The 20657-nt window shown below is 35.9% G+C and overlaps 1 protein-coding gene across 5 annotated transcripts in view; it reads left to right on the top strand.

Annotated features, from left to right (window-relative positions):
* The window catches only part of MYO6 (myosin VI), a 106173-nt gene that overhangs the window by 44235 nt on the left and 41281 nt on the right, over positions 1-20657 (top strand). For all 5 annotated transcript variants that reach the window (XM_085056474.1, XM_085056473.1, XM_085056472.1 and 2 more), the window contains exons 6-12: positions 441-546; positions 2395-2450; positions 4660-4757; positions 6576-6740; positions 11143-11223; positions 13854-14034; positions 16136-16280. In XM_085056474.1, the coding sequence (XP_084912600.1) occupies positions 441-546; positions 2395-2450; positions 4660-4757; positions 6576-6740; positions 11143-11223; positions 13854-14034; positions 16136-16280 (832 nt within the window). The remainder of the gene's footprint in view (positions 1-440; positions 547-2394; positions 2451-4659; positions 4758-6575; positions 6741-11142; positions 11224-13853; positions 14035-16135; positions 16281-20657) is intronic.

Genomic DNA, 20657 nt, shown 5'->3' with positions numbered 1-20657 from the left:
GCTTTTAGTACCTGTTGCATAACAAGATAGTTTTTCCAAGTTTCCTCAGATGTTACTTGTTGCAAAGTACAACTGAAAGCTTCCCTTTTAAAAGATATTAAAGTAATATCGATTACCATTTTGTAAATACATTTAATTAAAAAGATTTAATTCTAGGTGATTGATTTTTTTTTTTTTTTTGTTGTTTTATCCTGGATATAGTTGAGTCGGGCTTTGTTTTCAAGACTTTGAGTTCTTACTTGTCAGTGTAGGAAGAATTACAAATGTAGTATAAATTAAAGGGAAACAGACTTTATAAACTGTAATGCATTCAGGTGTAAAGATTTGGTTTTTATTCCTGAAAATCTTACATTTTAATTTTTACATTGTAGCTTAACTCTATCCTTGCAATTCTGTGGAGTACTGATTTTTGTCATGTTAACTGTGTTCTTCTTTTTAAGCTGATAAAGCATTCCGTGACATGAAAGTGCTTAAGATGAGTCAATCCATCATAGTCTCTGGAGAGTCAGGAGCTGGCAAGACAGAAAACACTAAATTTGTTTTGAGGTTTGTGTGTTTGGAACAAAGTTATTATGCGAATCTCTTGTGTTTGTGCATTTGGTTGACATAGAGGCAGAGCAAATTAAGGTAATCATTAGGTTTAAGATACAGTTCAGTAAGATATGTATTAGCTTCTGTGTGCACTTTATTACAAGAGATTGAGTTAATCTTAAATGCTGACATGATAATATGCAGAAACAGCTATATAGTCACCAAAACCTTAACTCAGTTGTAGTGACATCATGTGGTTATTATGGTTTATGATGCAATCATTTTGGTAGTGCACATCTGGTACTGTGGTTGATAAAAAAACATAACTAGACATTTTAACTGTATCTTGCAAGACACTTGGTTTTGCCAAAAATGTGTATTTCTGTGTTCTCCCTAAAGTGTTTTTTCAGTTTGCTTGAGTATCCAGGGTTTTTAACTTTAATATACTTTACCCTAATTTACTGAATAAGACTGTATAATGGTATTTATTTATTTATTGCTGTTCATGTATGACAAATACTGTATCATGTATTAACCATGGAAACTATATTGCTGATATATATCAGCCTTGCTTCCTTATTTGCATTGTCCTTTAACGGCTTTTTATCACTCTGGAACACTGTAACTGGAAAGAACTGCTCCATTAAATACACCTATGTCATAGGTACCCTGATTATGCAGGGAAACACAGTGTGGGCAGTGTGAAAACTCTCCCTTCCCCCCTGCCTTGGACTTGTTTCCCCGTATAAATCTTTAATTCCCTTTTCCCTAACATCATGTATTTTCTAGTATTTGCATACAGTAGAGGTATTATCTTTCGCATCCCATGAAGAATTGTCACAGCTGTCTGTCTGTCCTTCATACTGCTCTGCTCTACCCCTGTGCAACTTTCCACAGGTAGCTGCAAGAGTTATTGCAAGGTGCTGGTAATGATTTTTCACAGGGGACATCCTAACTTTATTCCTGCTAAGAGTAACAAAAACAGACAGCAGGCACTGGAAGAATATGTCATGAGAGATGCTCTTAAAGGAGTTTATTCTTCTGCATCTCAGCAAAGGAAGGGCTCCTTACACAACAGGCGAATGTCATTACTGTTGCTTCTCCCCACCAGCCACCACCACAGAGTCCATGTACAAAACATAATTGAGTTCTAAAAGCTGGAATGTTTTACCTTTTAGTGATTAGAAAGTAAAAGGTACTAATACAGCTCTATTAGTGCTCCTGAGGTTTTTTGGGAGGCTCTGTTTTTAACTCGCTCCAGATTCACCTGTGAATTTTCAGATAGCATGCCCTCTGTGCAGGGGAAAAAAAAAAAAAGACTGGAACTTTGGAGCAAGTACTTTGTGGTTTCACTTTCAAATTCTTTTATTAATTGCTAAATTGAATCTTGCCTTAATTATACACCTTCAATTTCTTATCCTCACCATTTCCATGTGGATTTTTATTTACACTGATAGTTATGAATAGAGAAACCATATTCATGGAATTAGTCTTAAATTGAGGGAATACACATGAAAACTTATGTGTTTAATAAGATTATTAAAAATACTGATAATACAGTAATAGTTTGATTATATTTCTATTAAACTGTAATTTTCATGTGCATGTGAAAAGAAATTTCTAGTAGGCCTTGGAGTATTAAAAAAAAAAGTGTGCAAGAATATTTTTGTTTTAGCAAAAAGAAAAGTTCAAAGTTTAAAGAAAAGTTTAAGTTTATTTTAAAGTCTGTAGGTATTTACAACTTAAAATCAGTATGCTTTCCCTGTAGTAAGTAGTATTTGTACACAGCCATGTTAAGCCCTGTTTAACTGAGGAAACCTGACATGAGATGAATGATACTGATATTTTTATCTTGCTTTACAGGTATTTGACAGAATCCTATGGCAGTGGCCAAGATATTGATGATAGAATTGTAGAAGGTATTGAATTTTCTTTCATTTAATTAAAGATTCCAACATTATTATTTTTTTTTTCAAAAATTTGAGTCAACAGAAACTGAATAAAAGCTAGGATAGAAATATTATATACTTTCTAGGGCATAATTTACAGGTAGTTTACCTTGATCCTAGGTTCTGAAATTTTTTTTAAAATTGTGATTCACTTTATTTATTATAGTATCATACAGTCATTGATCTAGAAAATGTTTACTTGTGTGTTTGAATAGAACTTTACACACATAATGTATGATGGTACCCAAGATGGAATTTTAAACTGCATAAAATTTGCAAGGACAAGACTGTTTTTTCATTACTATGTGTTAGTACCGGGAAAATGTAATTCGTCCTCCTCCCCATCAAGTTTTCGAAGTCAAAGCAGGGAAGTTCTTTTAAATAGTGATTCTGGGTAACTTTTCTGTTACATCATTTTTGTCAGAAATCACATAATTTAGATTAGCACTTTGATTGCATCTGTCTTTACAACAGACTCCCAAACAAGGTCAAAATGGACTGTGTTGATCGTCGTCATTGAGACCCTGTAATGTCTCATGTACTTCCTAGTTGAACAGAAACTAGCTTTTTGAGAAAATACAAAAACAACCCTCAGCCAATTTAATAATGCCTCATACATCAGTTTTATTCCTTTACAGCATACGGTAAATTTATTTTGAAATTTCTTGACTCTGTGTCTTTTTCTTAAAAAGAATTACTTTTGCTTTAAATTTTCTTGTTTTCTAATTTGAACCACTTATTCAAGAGAAGTACTGCAGGCTTTAATCTCTTGTTGGTGTACATCTGTTTAAACCAGTTCCTTAGTGAAATCCACTGTGTGTTAAAGGAACTCAGAAACTGTGCAAGAGTTGGATAATGCCTGATGCAAATTAATTGGTACTTGTAGGTATTCCTCAAAGAGTTTGGGCTTTTTAATTTAGAACAGCATCTGATGCATGAATTCTGAAGGTTTTTAGGAATGATTTTAATGAGTATGCTTATGGCATATGTATTACTAGAGGAACCTTCAGCCTAGTTGAAAGACCTCTTGCAATTCGGTTTTATTCCTAATCCTTTCTTTAAAACTTAATGTTACGTAAAATGCCTGAATAGTTATCAAAGATCCTGTAAGAAGTCAGATTTGCATTTTCATAAGCTTTAAGTATTAAAAAAATGAAAATACAGCCAAACCAAAAAAGTTAATTATCATGTCCTATTACATGATGCATTATTATCCATGCTTTATCCAAGCAGTGATGTTATTCTTTCATTCTTTAATTTTTGTAGGAGTGCATATATGGATGGTTGTCAGTGGGGTTTTACATCTGAGTTTCTGCTCACTTAGTTTCCAGTGTTTATTTTTAGCTAGAAGCCTTTAAATATCTTGCAGATATTTTTAGTTGTTTATTGTTAATGTGATTCAGTAAACTGTTTTTCTTTGATCTTCAAAGCTAGTAAAATGCAGTCTTTCAGAGGCCTTCTCTTTCATAACTAATAAGCAGTTTCAAACTGCTTAAACTGTGAATGATGCTTGTGTGTGTGTGTGTGTGTGTATATATATATATATATATGAGAATTAGATTGCTTGCTGCCAGTCTTTCTGTATGGGCTTTAACATGCTTAAAAGCAGCAGCCAGTAAAATATAAAATCAGACAGTCACTTGATCAAATTGATCTGATTTGAAAGGGCAGTTTTAAGTGGTTTTTGAAATCAACATACTTTTCAAATATGATATTTATTAATTCCCTAATCAGTCTAATGCATTGCATGCATGACATTTAAGTGGCATTTTTGTCTACGGGATAAGTGGGTAGTTTAAATTTCATGAATAATAACTAATTGGGAAGTGTCAAATTCTGTGTTGTCTCATATTATGTTTATGTATCACTTATTTGCCTACTTCCTATAGAAGAACATCATTGAATAATTTTTGGCATTTGTCTCTGAATTTCTTACAGTATTGATTCAAGTACTTCGCAGTGTTATGTGACATTTAAGTACTTAATTTTATGTTCCAGCACAATATATCTAGTATAATCTGCAAAATTGATTATTCCCAATAGGTAGTATTTTCCCTTTAATTTTCAAACCTTCTTCCAAATAAGTTCCCTGATTAATTATAATGTATTTGCTCTCTCTTTCATTTCAGTAGTTTCTTGGTTGAATTTTAACACTATGAAAATTATTTTTTTTAAACAGCAAACCCCCTATTAGAAGCTTTTGGAAATGCAAAGACTGTTCGCAACAACAACAGTAGTCGTTTTGGGAAATTTGTTGAAATTCACTTCAATGAAAAGGTACTGAAATTTTGTTACAGATAACCAATGAACCATTTTTTTACAGATAACCATTTTTTTGTCATAAAATGGAAACACTAGACTGGCAGGAGGCTGAATAGACTTATTAGTCTTGCAGCAAATAGTCACTGTCCTACTTCACAGATTTGATTTGTATTCTGTCACCTTGAAAGGAAAACCAGAGCCACACTGTACTCTGTCATTACAGAAACACAGTGGCACGTCAGTAGGAAAATTGCTTCTACCCACAAAAGATTGAAAATGGGTCCTTTCATTGCAAAAAGGCCTATATGAAGACTAATTTGCTGTTAGGTATTCACGCATTCCTTTAATGCATACGTAAGTGTGAGTTGTGTATTAGATATAAACGTATTTCGACTTCAAATGAATTACTGATTATTTTATGTATTTGTATGAAATTTTGGGACCTCACATAGTAATATGTAAGGGACAGAAGTCAAGGAATTGGTTTTTTTGATAGAAATACTACTCAACAGTGTACCTTAAGAAACATTTTCTTTGTTCAGGTGTAGTTTTGTTTGGGTGGCATATGTATGCACACATTCCACAATTAAGGATGACTCTATTGCTGGTTATTATGTCCAAGCTGAAGACCTCTGTTGATGATCTCTGTAGAGGTTACATACATGCCTCCTTGTCTTTCTGACTGAGGACAGAACAACTGCAAGAATTTTTTTTCTTTTCCTGGAGAATTTAAGCTCATCATCTGGTCTTGAGCTTACGGTCTTTTCCTTAGTTTTCATCTCTTGGTTTGTGATTTAACTTCAAATCTTTGGTTAATAGTTTAGATAGTAAATAGCTAAATTCTCTTCTGGGTAGAGGGACTTTATCTATCTCTGGGTCTGGTTTGTGCTAACAAAGGTATGGAAAGAGTAAAAATTTTTACTTGAAATGATGAATTAATGATCTGTCAGTTTACCCATCAACATTTACATTGTGCTTCAGATTAATTACTTCAGCTGAAGCAAATACCACTCGGAGTATTTTCAGAAACTGCTTCAAAGCTTGTTTCAGCTTTCCACTACAAGATCAGCCTGTTTACTTGAGTCCCTTTTTTTACAAGACATCACACCTCACTTTGTGGTCACCTTATTAGGTCTGGTTTCTCAAAGTGATATGAGTACAGACTGAGACCTCCTGAATAAGTGAGTGACTCATAACTGTAGTCAAGTTTGTCAGTTTGTTGGTAAATCCTTCTTAGTTCCTGTAATGGCCATTAAGTTCAGGTATTTCCTTGCTATTGAGATTTCTCTAAGCACAGGGAATTTTATCATAGAACAAATGGCTCTCAAAATCCATGTTAGAATTCCTTCTCAGAAAAGAAGTGCAAGTTTTGGAGATAAAATGTTGTATCATAATTCATTTGCCTAAGATCTTGTCCAAATAAATATTCTATAATTTTAACCCTTCCTTTTATTTTACAAGAGTCTCAGTGAAATGCAATTAGAGAAGGTTGTAATAGCACTGCCGTTCAAAAAGCATAAGCATGGTTGTAGCAATGCTCTTTGCCGTAACTCCTGAAATTCTACTGTGGATTTCTTCTTTTGGGGTTGAAGAAGTCTCATCTTTTAAAAAGAGTGTATGTATACACAATACGTGAGCTGGGGAGAGAAGTAATTGTAAAGGCAATGGTTTCTTTTCTAGGCTTAATATGTATTAGTTATAGATAAATTTTAATCTTTGTGGGGGCAGTGTCTATTGAGCAAGTCACAATCAGACAAATGTAAATTGAAAACCTGAATCTCAGATAATCCAACAAATATTCAGATAATCAGAAAAAATATTTCTTCCTCCTAGAACTCGGTGGTTGGTGGATTTGTGTCACACTATCTTCTGGAGAAATCTAGGATCTGTGTGCAAGGCAAAGAAGAGAGGAATTATCATATCTTTTACAGGCTTTGTGCTGGTGCTCCTGAAGACATTAGGGAAAAGCTATATCTAAGCTCTCCTGACAACTTTAGGGTGAGTATTAGAGTCAGTGTTTGTAAAGCTCGTCATATTGTCACATATGGATTTTTCATCTAGATCATATTAAAATCTTTACTTATTATCTTTAACAGACTCATTCCTACCAAAAAAAAATCAGAATTTTTTTTTTTGGTTAAATCTATTTGATCTTGGAATAAGGCTGCCTGAAATTTTTCTTTACTGAAAGAATTCCTATACTTTCTCTCTGTGTCTTAAAATTGAGCAATCTGTGCTTTTCCAGAAAATTTACTGCTGCATACCCACCTGTTTGTAATGCTGTTATGGACTCTTCTAGAGAAGCAAAGTGTGAATTTCTTCAGTGCAAATCAAGTCCTAGTGGTAAATACCACTCAGTTCTTTGCTTGCCTTGTGTCATTTGTTTCATCTTTCATCATTTCTTGTCCTATGTTTGGCTTGGAATGTCATGGAAGCAGAATTTTATGTATTCCTAAAATACACGGACCAAATCTCTTGGGTTTTGAAGGGTTTTGTAGTACAACAATGTGGAATTACAAGGACACAGGCTAAATGACTGTCATCTCTTTAGACTTCCTTGATCTTAAATGAGATGAGAAGCACTACTAACAAAGGATTATGTTATTTTGCTGAGTGTTTTCTTTGTTGGTCTATCTTCCTACTTGGATTTCTAAATAAAACTTGGACTGTGTTTATCAGTTGCTTTCCCTTTTGTACTCAGTTCCATCAGAATTCAGGAGAGGGCTAGAAGCTTTAAATATGCAAATGTCCTTCCAGTTCTGTGCAAAGCAGGGGTTGCACAGCTAAGACCTAAATGAGTGCCCTCACTGTGGGAAGGGGGGACACACTGACCACCAAGCAGGCAGCTGCTGCCTCTTGGCTTGGCCAAGTCAGTCTCTCTGTATGGACGAACGAGGAAGTGTGCACAGAGCTGCAGTTCTGTATTTTGTGTATTGATGTTTGTACTGTGGTATCAAGGTGATCTTGCTCTGTAATAAAACCCATGGCGGTATTTTAGGACAAGTTTACTTACTTTCTCAAGGCTTTCCTAGAGGCCTTTATAGACCTTACATTATTTCTTTAAGTATTTAGTTTGCATCTTCTTATATTTTATCTATTTGTACTCATCTGTGTGATGGAAACTTGATCTGATGCTATTAGGAAAGAACTGCTTCCATTCCCTAGAAGGAAAATTTTTCTTTTGAAACACCAAACAAACGCAATACTTAAAAACACCCAATACCATTTATATTTGTAAAATATGAAGCTAGTTTTCAAAAATTTCTTTTTTTACTCTGCAGTTACTCTGTGCTGTATTCTCTTGTATGTTGTAAAGCTAAAATCTTGAACAGATTTTCAAATATATGTTTTTATTGTGCAGACACTTTCCCATTAAAATTTATTTCTTGAAGTTAATGGATTTTTATTTTTGGAACGGAATATGCTGCCTACTCACTCCTGGTGATTTTTTTTTAAAATCAAAAATTCTGTTTGTGAGCAGACCCAAGGTTGTAGATGTCAGGGTCAGAATTAAAACCTCCTTAAAATTAGGCTGGTGGAATACAGTACATAACAGCCTGAGTTTTTTTACAGAGGACACTTAGTTGCATATTTCATTTATAAAAAATTTATAGTCACACCAGCCTTATTACACTGTGACTTTTTCTATTTTTTGACTTCTACGAAGATTGTAGCCGGCGCTTTAATTTCCATTAAGGATTTTAGTTAGTATTTGAATCCTGAGTTCTTTGCATGTGAAAGGTCCATTCTGCATGTTAAATTAAAAAAATTTACCACAGTTTTTTCTCTCCCTTCAAGTAGATTCTTTGTTTTTTAATTAAAGATAAACAAAACCACAAAACCTTTGGGTAATTTCCATCTTTGTAAGCTTGTAAATTAATATAAATATTCTTAAAGTTTATTAACCATATTTTTCATCACTAAATTTTCATCAAGAATCACTTTATATGAGACTTTTAGGAAAACAAAACTGTAAAAGATCAATTTGCCTCCTGAATTTGCATTTCTTTTGTCAAGATTATTTTTTATTCTGTTCTTTATTCTCACTTGCTGCTTCATTTTTCATCATAAAATGGTTCTGAATAAACATGCTTGCGTCACTTTTTTTTTTACAATGTTTTCTTGACTGCATGTCTGTCTCATTCAGAATTCATAGAAATACCATCTTTCAAGTTTCTGATAATAGATGGTGATATTATACTAGGTGAAGTTTGATGAATGATCAGTATTTTCATACTAATGCTATTTTTTTGCAAGAAAGACATTAATAAGAAAACTCATACTCTAAATTTGGGTTTCTTTTAGAAAATCTCATGCCTAAGGCACAGTTTTGCACTGGCTCTATTGTGTCCCTTGTCTTGTGCTTTTCATCTTATCAAGTCAAAGTCCAAATTAGGGCCAGCTTGAGTTCTAAGACTCAAGCCTGGATTCTCTTAAGTACACTTTGTTTGAAATAAGACCATCTCAAATTTACGGTAATTTTTTTTCCCACAGAAGCAAAAAATTATTAAAAGATAGAGGATAACCTAATTCTCTTTACCCCATGGGCTCACTTCCCTTTGACTTAAGTGATCCCATGGAATGTCCTCCCCATTCATTTGGCCATCCTGGCATAGGGACACATTTGCTCTGGGCATGTAAACCAAGACACTGCATTGGCTGCGCCTGCCTGACCTCTCCTCTGGATTTCAGCAGCACTGATAAGCATTACCTCTGTGTTAGTTCATCCTTCCCCTGCAGTTCCCCATGGGAAGTATGAATTTACTTGGCCAAGGATTATGCATAGTTCTGCAGGTTTCTTACACACCCCTTCTCCAGCACACCCACATGAAAGCATGCAGTCCTAGCTGCTTGTGTTTTAGGTTCCCCTGCAGAAGTTTTCAGAAATTCAAGGTCATGAGGTAACTCTGTGCTGGACCATGTAGGTCTTTGTGTCTTGGACTGAACCACATGGCTGTGAAAGTAAAGCTGCACTGCAAATCTGTACCTGGAATATAGTTGATGGGGACGGGAAGCTGAATGTCTTTCAGATCTAAGTTTCAGTAAGAGAAGTCAGATTGCCTTAATGTTTGGGTCACTGAAGTTACAATGGGGTGTTGCACTTCACTAAAAAAACCCAACAAACCATACAAACCAAACCTCAAGTACAATGGTATTTAGATGTACTATATGGCAACCTGAAACTGTCTTTTTTTGTTCTTTTAGAAATAAAATTGCTCCCTGATTTAATATATAAATTTACTCAAGGTTTTAGCTTTCAAATGAAAGCCATTATCTTGTAATTAAATGTCTTCTATGTAGTTTATCACTGAATACCATGCTGGTTCACATTCTCAGCCTGTCAGATAAGTTTCCACACTCTCCTTTTGAAGAGTATGACCTTTTTCACTTCCCATCCCGTTTCTGGGATTGTGTTACTAATGCTGTAATACAGGGATATATTGTGTTTAAAATATGCTGTGCTTTGGATTGGCTGATAAAGAAAACTTCAGTATTTTGTTAAACACCAAGCTAACTTTGCACAGTTGTCACTTCATTTTAATATTACATTTGTCACCAAGTTTTCTTCTGCTGTTAGAAATACTTTGAAGAATATTTTGGGGGTTTAGAATTTTGCGTGTAAATTTTAATCAGAGAGTAGAATTGTCTGTGTTCACATATTAGAAAACATCTTTGTTCAATCAAAGAGCAAAGAATCAGTTCACTTCCTTCAGACAAAGGGCTCTGTCCAAGCTTTTGGACAGAGTTCTTACATTCAGCTGAACAAATCACAAAGAAAAAGCTGGCTATCCCATTTTGCTGAAAGCAACAGTAATTATTTGAATCTAAATTCAGTTTGATTTACTGAACGGTAAATCTGAGATTACTATACAATATGAGATGGATATCAGAAGTCAGGTCCTAAGTAAGGCTTCTGCTTAGACCATGCTATAAGCTTTATATATTCTTCAGGCTTTTTAATACACTATGTGTGCTACTACCTATAGAAATATTTCACTGGTAAGGAAAAATTAGTAGTTTCATATTACACATAGGCCAGAAAATTAGTGGTTTTGGTTCCTAATTTTCATTGTGTTTTCTGTAATCCTGGACTCCATTAATAGGTTTAATAGAATCAACAATTAAGAAAATACTGTGTGACTTAATGACTATCCCACTGTGTCAAGAAGTATTTTAGTTATCAAAATCAAGAAACTTTCAATAGAAGTTTGGTACTGTTGCAGTTCTTTAATTTTGCCGATGTAAATAAATAGATTTTCAAGGATTGAATTATGAGTACTTACCATGTTGTTTGTATCAAATAGTTAAATCAAACTACATAGGGCAAACCTTAAATAAAAGCATATGTTTTCCTTATTTCTGTCTTTAAGTATGCATTTCTACTTTTTTATTGTTACAGTATTTAAATCGAGGCTGTACCAGATTCTTCGCTAACAAAGAAACAGACAAGCAGATTTTGCAAAATCGCAAGAGTCCTGAGGTATGTTTTTATCTTCAGTTAGTTTATATTATGTAGTAATGGAGACAGAGTTGAAAGTGATTAGGATTTTACAGTGTGGAATGAAATGTTCATTTTACACATCTTTATAGGTCTAAGTGGGTACTCTCAAAGCTGCTGTGTTCAGAACTCTGCGTTGGAGTTCAGTCATGGAAATACATTTTAACATGCATCATAAAATCCCAAATGGAACAGCGTATATAAAATGGTTTCCTCTTCATTCTTATAATAGTGTAACACTTAATGATGCAGCTTGTCATCTGTGGAAAACGAAAATCTAAAACTTTTTGTAATTTTCTTTTTTAAAATCTTAACTACTGGTAGGAAAAGGTCAGAAGCAATGTTTTTTCTGGTGCTGTTTTTACTACCTGCAGTTTTGAAATGATGCTTCAAACTGTTCTATAAATCAGTGGTGCAACCTCACTTCCAGCCATGACTATATTCTCCTCCTCAGTACACTTTAAAGGTTTTTGTTTTCCCCTTGCTATTAACTGCCAGTTATGCCAGAGCATGGCATTTCCTGGATGAAAGTCTGAAGCTCCAAAACATTTAAATCTTCTTGCTCCGTCTCTGTTTACATTTTTTACAACTGGAATTACCAGAATTTGTAGCACTTAAACCTTTGAGCTGTTCACATGAGGGTACTAATGAATTTGTTCTGAATTGATAGTATATATGAATTGGAAGTTGTTAAAACACTTAATTAAACTTCTACTCTGTTCTCTAATAAAATTTTCATTTACTCATACCTAAAGTATGAAATTTGCATTTGTGTAGCTGGAAGATATTTAAAATATTAATCAAATCCATATTTGTGATTCAGTAGCAGGGTAAGCTGCGCATATATCTGACAAAAATAACTTTACTCAAGAGCCTCTTTCCACCAAGTGTCCATGCCATCTCTCACCTTTCATAACTTGGTCTGGAAGCTTGTGCTCAGCTATGAGAGACTGTGTAGATACTTCCATTCCTCAAGTCCACATTGTCAAGTCTGCCTCTGTATTTCTAGTAGTTGTATTATTGTAACACTGAGCATGTAATCCTGACTTCTGTTGTTAAATATAGCTATTTTCTGTAATCAGGGATGGTGGAGAGTGAGGTACAAAATACCTATTTGACATCACTGTAAGGCAGAAAGCTGGTAGATATTTCATTCTTATCAAGCACATATGCTAGCGTTGGGGGATTTTGCCTCAGTCTACCCAGTTTGTCTTTAATGAAGAATTGTAGTGAGTAGGCATAGAGTATCAACATTCACTTATTTTTGCTACTGGAAGATGAGCCTGTGCAATCTTCTATTACTGATGTGATTTACAGGTGGGTGTTCTGTCATAAAACTTGTCCTCTAATGGACTTGAAATAGGAGAAAACTTAGTTTGAAATAAATGTTTGTCTAAATCAGAACATATTAAGAGAATAGTTCTGAAAATATATATGACATGAAGTAGTAGAACATATGATACCATAAAACTTGTATGTAGTTGCCATATCTGTTTGAAAGCTCAATAAAGGATCAAAGTAAAATGATATTTAAACCTAGTATAGCCATTTAAACAGGAAATATATTGCCTTGTTGAGGTTTTTAAATTGGAAATTTAGTATTTGCTCTGTCATTTTATAAAAAATATTAAGATTGTTTATCTGAATAAAAGTAGCTGGAATAGTCAATTAATATTTCAATTATTTTTGTGTTTTTCTTATCAGGAAGATGAGGTGATCATTTTACATAATTAACATGTAGTTTAATGTTATTGATGTGCCTACATGTTGTGTGAAGTGAATTTTTCAGATGCATGTGGTGTTTTGTTTTGATAAAAATCATGTTAGTTTATTTGACATTAACAAGGTTTTTATTTAGTTAATTTTTCTTTTTCATTGAAAACATGTAAAAATAAGTGTAAAAATATAGCTCAGTCTGTGCATGTTTATGTAATTTCTTAATTGCATGCAGATGTGTTACTTTCTACTATTTAAACTGGTTTTATAGCTAAAATAGCTTCCAATATATTTAAATTAGAAAAATCAGCAAAATGTTAATTGGTGTTTCAGAACACAGCTAGTATTCTTCCAGCACATCGACTGCTGCAAACAACTTTTCTGTTTCTTAATTACCAGCAAAAGCTAACAAGTATACTTCTCTAAATAAGTCTGTTTAGAATAGGTATAACTCTCCTGGTTCTGATTTGTCTTGTACTCCTTTCCCATGGCCTGTCATTCTGTCATCCTATTGCAAGGACCTCAATCTTCTTTCAGCTGCTTGAGGCTAGAAGGACTCCTTTGTATCAATTCTCCAATAGCTCTCTTAGCCAGTCTTCCTTTCCCCTGCTCACTATCTCATATTCTCTTGTCCTTAGCAGTCACATTCTCTCTAGCTTCTGTTTTCTGAAGGTAGTTTGAAATTTGCCTTGAAATTTAAGTTTGAAGATCATGTTTTAAATTATCAGCAATTTAAAATAAGGTTCTTGCAAAGCCTATATTATATGAAGAGCTTGAATCTCTACTTAGTTTGGCATGCTTTTGTATGGTTTTTGTTATGACTTATTCTTGACTGGAAATATTTGCTTGCATTTACTTAAAAGCACTTAGAATTTTTGTTTTTTCTTGTTTTATAGTATCTTAAAGAAGGTTCCTTGAAGGATCCACTGTTAGATGATCATGGAGATTTCAACAGAATGTGCACAGCAATGAAAAAGATTGGACTAGATGATGAAGAAAAGCTTGATCTTTTTAGAGTAGTGGCTGGTGTCCTTCACCTTGGAAATATTGATTTTGAGGAAGCTGGGAGTACTTCAGGTTAGGTGAAATATAAATAGTTTTTTGGTAAAAATACTGAAAATGCCTCTTGATTAGAGATACTTCCTTTTCATGTGAATTACTGCTTTAGAAAGATTCTTTGTGTTCAAGGGTAATTCGATCGTAATTTGCCCCATTTTGAAATCAAGTGTACCTTTTTGTTTTAAAGTTGTACTTTAAATGCTCTGAAAGCAAATAGAATTTCACTGAAATTGTTCAAGAACTTGTTCAGTTAAAAGTTTGATATAAAGAAAAGAGCCATTGTATGACTAAAAACAATGCTTGTATTTTAATGATAGTTTTAAAGACCAACTTCTCTCTAATGTCATGAAAATATCTTGAAATTAGAAATTAGCAACTCCATCTGTAGGGAAAGGCATTATGTCCTTTGGCTTCCAAAAATAACATTGTGTTAGTATTTTGAGAGGTGAGTAAAAAACGTTACAGCAAAAACTGAGGTAAATATAACTTCCTAAATTTTAGACATTGCTCACAAGATTAAGTAGTACAAGCATAGTTGGGACTTAATTGCAGAATGTGCATGAAGGTTGATGAAGGAGAATTAATGTTTCGGGAATTGTCCTTCTTACCTTAGTACTGGAATCAGCTTATGTAAATTGAGAACTTGCTGTCCATATATTTCTGAAGGACTGATTCCTCCGGGTACTACAAATATAATTGTAGCAGAAAACATAAGTATGTACGTCTGTCTTGAGTTGCAAGATAGAGTGAAATTGGTTCCTCCTGGTCCTACTTCAAGTATGTATAGCTGTTGGTGCAGTTGTTTGGAAAATCAGACCAAAGAATATGCTAAAAGGTCTTCTAAATGAAGAATCAAATGAGTACTAACCTTGCAGGTTCACTAGCTCCTGACCCCATGTATAGAATCAGCACAGAACTGAACAAAATACTCTATTCAGAAGAGATCATGGGAGGGCTCTAGGCCCATGGGTCCTGGCCAAAGCAGGGCCAGTGCTGAATTCAGACTGGGTACTTGCCTTTTTTTTTTTTTTTAATCTCTCTACTCCATTGATCAAATCAGAAACCCCCAGTGTCAGTTCATGCTGTTGCCATCTTCATGAAGATGACTGAAATGAATATGATTAATGTGAATGAATCTGGGAAGATGCAAGTGTAGAGAAGGGTAGTGGCTTCACATAGCTCAACAGTAAGCTTCTCAGAGAGCTTCCTTGTGTGGCCTTTCGTGAGTTGTGACTTAGGCATTGACAAGGTGGAATAGTGAAAAAGGCCCAAATATGTGAATGGAGAGGCAGTTGCAGGAGGCAAATGAACAAGAAGAGTGGGAAACACATGATGAGGAAAGTCAGGGTTTAGAAAAGGCAAGCTTACCAGAAAACTTATGACCTCTAAGTATTGAAATTCAGACCCTTTTTTTTTTTTTTTTTGAACAAATTATTGAACTTCTAAAATGTAAATGAGTTGTAAATTAATTGTAATGAACTTCTAAATTGCAAATAGAGGTTTTGTTCTTCTCCCACCTTGTGTGTCTTCGCACAGGGTGTGCATTTGAACTGCTCCAGGCAGTCTCTTACTGGACACCCTCTAAAGTTCTGTTGCTGCTCTACTGTGAACAACAGGAAATACATGTAAATAAGTGTTAGATTTTACTGAAGGGAGTGGTGCTCCCGTTGGAGATCTCTGCTGGCCAAACCCTGGCGCTGAAGCAGGTGCAGGAAGCAGAGAATGCCCGTCTTGGCTGTTTACCCTGGGACATGTACAGAGCCTTAAGTGAAAGATCCAAGTGCCAGGAGTCTGTCCTGCCAGGCACTTCTGCTGCATAGCAAGGAGGTCTGCAGCATTACAGGACCGTTTAAGTCACTGGAGTTAGTTTGTAGATGTTAGCACTTCTGCATTTTGGGATAGTTCTGTCCTGCAGGTGGGATGGCTTTTGAACAGTCTGGAGAGTGTTCCAGAAAGACAGAATTTCACCCGTAGTTTTTGGGCGGGGGGGTACTTTTGCGTGTGTTTTGTGAGCGTTCCTTGGGTTTCGGCACCTGACTCGTCGCACTTGACTAAGCCGCAGTAGCTCCCGGAGGGGAGCGGTCGGTTCCGCGGGCTGACGCTGCCGCTGTGTCCGCAGGGGGCTGCACGCCGCGGGCAAGGAGCCAGGCGGCGCTGGAGCGCTGCGCGGCCCTGCTGGGCCTGGACGAGGACGACCTGCGCGGGAGCCTCACGTCGCGCGTCATGCTCACCACGGCAGGGGGCGCCAAGGGCACGGTCATCAAGTGAGTGCCGGGCGGGCCGCGAGGGGACGGAGGGATGAGGGAGGGACGGAGGGATGAGCGAGGGACGGAGGGATGAGGGAGGGACGGAGGGATGAGGGAGGGACGGAGGGACTACCCGCGCTGTCCGCGCTGCGGGCCTGCGCCGCGCCAGCCCTGCTCTAACCAGCCACCGAGCGGCCGCAGCTCCCGTTTCACCAGCCGCAGGTGTGCGCTGAGCTGCGCTCCGCCCGAGTGCAGCTGGCTAAAGCTCCTGCTTCAGTGCTTACCAAGTGCAAGTGCACCCCCATGCTCCCACAGAAATCAGTGCCGAATGCTATCACACTTGCAGCGCTTGTCGCTTTGGATAAGTAACTCCTGTGTTGAGTAAAATCTCTCGTGTGTCAGTGAGTACGCTGTGTGGCCAGAGAAAGTATAGCAGCCAGCCGGTTAAATCCACAGCCTACGCAGCAAACGTGTTATGCTAGAAGATTCAACAGATACCCTGTATCAAGGAATGTTAAGACTGTGGCTAAAGTGTTTCAGAAGGCACCTGAATCTGTGTCCTGAGGGCTGAGCAGTGCTCCCGTGAGTGCTGCCCTGTAAAAATTAGGGCTGGGATGCTTTAGTTAGAGGGCAGTGTATCCACCCTTCTTAATGTCTGAGTGATCAGTGTCCTTGTGTTTGTCACATCTAATTCTTCCAAAATCAAGTTTCAACTTTAAAAACACTGCTGCAAATGGTAATCCAGAAATGTGCTGCTTTTTTCTGCTGTTGGTAAACACACATTTAATCTTGACTGCAATGTTGATGATGTTTAAAAAAAACATTGGTAGAAAGTGTGTTATTTTGTTTGTTTTTATTCTCAAGCTGCTATCAAGGTAACTTCCTAGGCACAGAAGCAGGACAGTGATTTCTTTTCTTTCTGTATGCACATGGAGAAGGAATAATGGCAAAGAATATATGGGCAAAGAATATGTATAAACATGGTACTGGTGATAACCTTTCAATACCATGAAAGTTATGACTTGTGAAACTGAGTTTCATTAAAATGACTGTCCATTTACTTTTTATTTACGAAAAACCTCTAGCTTCCACCACAAATTTTCTCTTGCTGAGATTCATCCTAGCAAACAGACTGTCAAGGATGCTAACTAAGCTTCCTGCAACTGAATTCTGTGTTTTAACATTTAGTTTTCTATGTTGTGTATTTTCTGGAGTTCAAGGAAACATCACATAAAAAACTGAACTTGGACTAAGCAGTTCTGAGCACATTCAAAGTAATTCTCTGTGTTCAGCTGAATGCATCAATCCTTTAGTTAGGAAGCTAATGAAAACTCACTTCACTGCTTGGAATAATATACGTGTGCATTTTATTGACTTAGGGAAACAGTCAGGTTGTTTTAGTTAATCAGAAATACTTTATGCACATTACACCAGAAGTTTAATATATAAAACTCACCTATATTAAAGTGGTTTATTTAAGTTTCTTGCATATTTTGTCTTTGGAAATTTATTACTATTATTTTTATTGAATTATTTATTAGCATTTCATAAAATTGGCTTATTGATTTAACCTTGGTATGACACTGTGGCCAGTAAAGGCGGCATCTCTTAGTTAATGCACATTTAGGTTATGTCAGACTTACGAAGTGAAAAATTATCTTTGAGCACTTGATAGTATTGCCTTTTTAAAAAAGTCTTCAAGGCATGTAGTAGATTTGAGCAGTGAATGTTTCTAGTGGTCAAGAGCTCATTCTGTGCAAGAGAAGAAGCAGCTGTTGTGGAAATGCTCTTCAGTGCCCTCTTCCTCATCTCCAGGGTGAAACTGATCTTCCTGGCCAAAATTTGAGCATAGTAAATAATCTATGACAGCCTGTGCTGTTTGAACACCATGGTGTGCTTTTCAGATGAATTCAGAAGCTCTTCTGAATTGACTTGTATTCAGGAGTTGTAAGTTCAACATGGATATGTGCTGTTCAAATAAAATACATTATTATTGAATAGTTGATGTTTGAGGTGTATTTCTAGAAAGAACAAACAAGTAGATTTCTAGGTGGTCTACTTCTTTCTGGAGTTGAAAAGAACTGATGTTCAAGAGTTAGGACTTCATAGTGACTACTACAGGAAAAGTTCTAATGCAGTGACAATTGGTAAGTAATGCTGGGGGGAGGGTGATGTGTTATTCTGTCTTCAATTAAAAGCTCAAGATCTAGACCTCTTAACAGTCCATTTCTGGAGAGTGTTTGTAAATTCTTCCTCTCTCCCTGCCCAGTATAAATTCCTCCTCTCTCACCCCCACCTGTTACTAGAAATTGGTAGCTTTTAGTCACTATCATTTTGTTGCCTTATCAGATGATGTGGAGAGTTAAAAATAATTTTTTCCCTTCATTACAAACTTTATGTGTAGAAAGATGTCTTCAGTGGAAAATATTCACCAAGTTTTTACTATTTGCTCTTTTCCAGACCATGTCTAAATTGACAACAAAATCTTTGATATATTCATCCAGGACAACCTTTATCAGTATTATGGATAACATTAAAGTAGAAAATTACATATTATACAGTACAGCTTGTACTCATAGTAATGCATGGCAATATGAGCATTTACGGTTTTGAAAGTTAATAACATTTTTTGCTTAATTCAAGTTGTGATGCACAGTAATTGCTGATGTTTGTCTGTTGACCTACTGCCTCCATGGCTATTCTCCATCTCGCATTTGTATTTTTTAATTCTCTTTGTCTTACCACCACCCATTTTCCTTAACTGAAATATGTCTTGTGGATTTTTACATAATGAATTTTTGAAAATGGTTTTGTATGCTAATCTTGTTAGCAAGATTTTATGCTTTCTTAATCCAGTATTATTAGCCCATTTTTCGAGAATACCGTTACTTTCACATTCCTTTTAAGTGAAAGTGTTAAATAGAAGCAGAAGGGCTTTGAACAAATTGTATCCATGTCAGATTCAGATGGCACCCCACTGGAAAATGCTCTCAGTGAACTGCTGATTCAGCCTCTGAGAACAGATTCATTTTGGCTGTTGTACTATGTGTAACACATAGATAAAGCTTGTCTGTATAGTTCCCTTTTGAGAATGTTTGGTGGGACATATCAAACCACCTCCATAATGAGGCCTCCATAATGAGAAATGCATCATAAAATACTGTGTCCCTGCCACCAGTTCTCAAGTGACACTGTCAAGGAAGGCTTCTTAATTTTTGTTACAGCTTTGAGTTTACTTTGGATTAAAGCTGTGAAGATTTTCTGATCAGCATATTTATCCTGATAAGCCTGGGGCATTATTAGCAATATGCAGTTTCAAAAGTCTGCAAACACAAGAGGCTATGTTTTTGTGCCAACAGATCTCGTTTTTCCCCAGTGTTTTATTTTGGGGGCGTAAAAAATGAGTTCAGAGGACTCCTTACACCATCTCAAGGATTAATGCATTAAGCCTCTTTCTCTAGCATTTTCTAAACTTCTGCATCTAAAAGCAAACATACGCTAATAAATACAGCAATATCATCTTCTGTGGCTGACTGCAAGGAAAGTGGATTGGACTATTTCAGATATTTGTTAAATAGACACCATTTTTTATATGGTAGTGTGGTTTAGAAACTACTTGATTGCTATCAGTATTAGAGTTTTGACAAGTACATTGTTTTATTTTGTTGCAGCAACCCAAAGAGCTAGTAATTTCTCTCTCTTTCTTAGGGACCTTTTGTGTGCAAGTAGATCATGTGAGTTCTAATAGGTCACAGTGAATAAATAGCTCAGCTGAAATCACTGTGCTCAGAATATAACAAAGGCTTTGTTCTGCTGGGCACTGTGGAGCCAACAAGGAACAGTATGAGGGTGATGCTAAATGCTCTCCTTCTGAATTTTATTAAATACTCATGTGCAGTGAGCTGCCAGGGGTACTTGACAGCTGCACTACGTCTATCTGTCCTTGTCTCCCAAAACCCCATAGTAATTAGCTTATTGGATGATGTTTTTGCCATCCATGTGAAGTGTGTTTACAGAGAGAAGTAATGTGTTAGGATTCAAAATCTGGTGCTTCTCTTAGACTGTAAATGTGCTGCTGTGCTACTCTTTTACTTAGTTTCTTCCTTTCCAAGAAGACTTTCAGAGAGGACTCCAACATCACAAACTAAATTATTTTACAGGGTGACAAAATTACCTTACGTCATTCCAGGTCATCCAGATATTTTTACAGTACATTTTCTACTAAAATGCATTTTCTTTAGTGGTGCTACTGAAGCCTCTGTTGGAAAAACTTCTTTTAAATTTTTTTTTCTGCATTTTTTGGAAGTTTGGTTTTTATCAAATTACAAATGTGCTGCTTACATGCTTTAATTGTGTAGAGTATTTAACTAGGTAGGGTTATTTCATCCAGGCTAC

Source organism: Lichenostomus cassidix, chromosome 3 (genome assembly GCF_008360975.1).
Source record: "Lichenostomus cassidix isolate B80296 chromosome 3, HeHo_3.0, whole genome shotgun sequence".
NCBI classification, from domain to species: Eukaryota; Metazoa; Chordata; class Aves; order Passeriformes; family Meliphagidae; genus Lichenostomus; species Lichenostomus cassidix.
The sequence above is the reverse complement of the archived record's forward strand: the minus strand, read 5'-3'. Positions and strand labels throughout refer to the sequence as shown.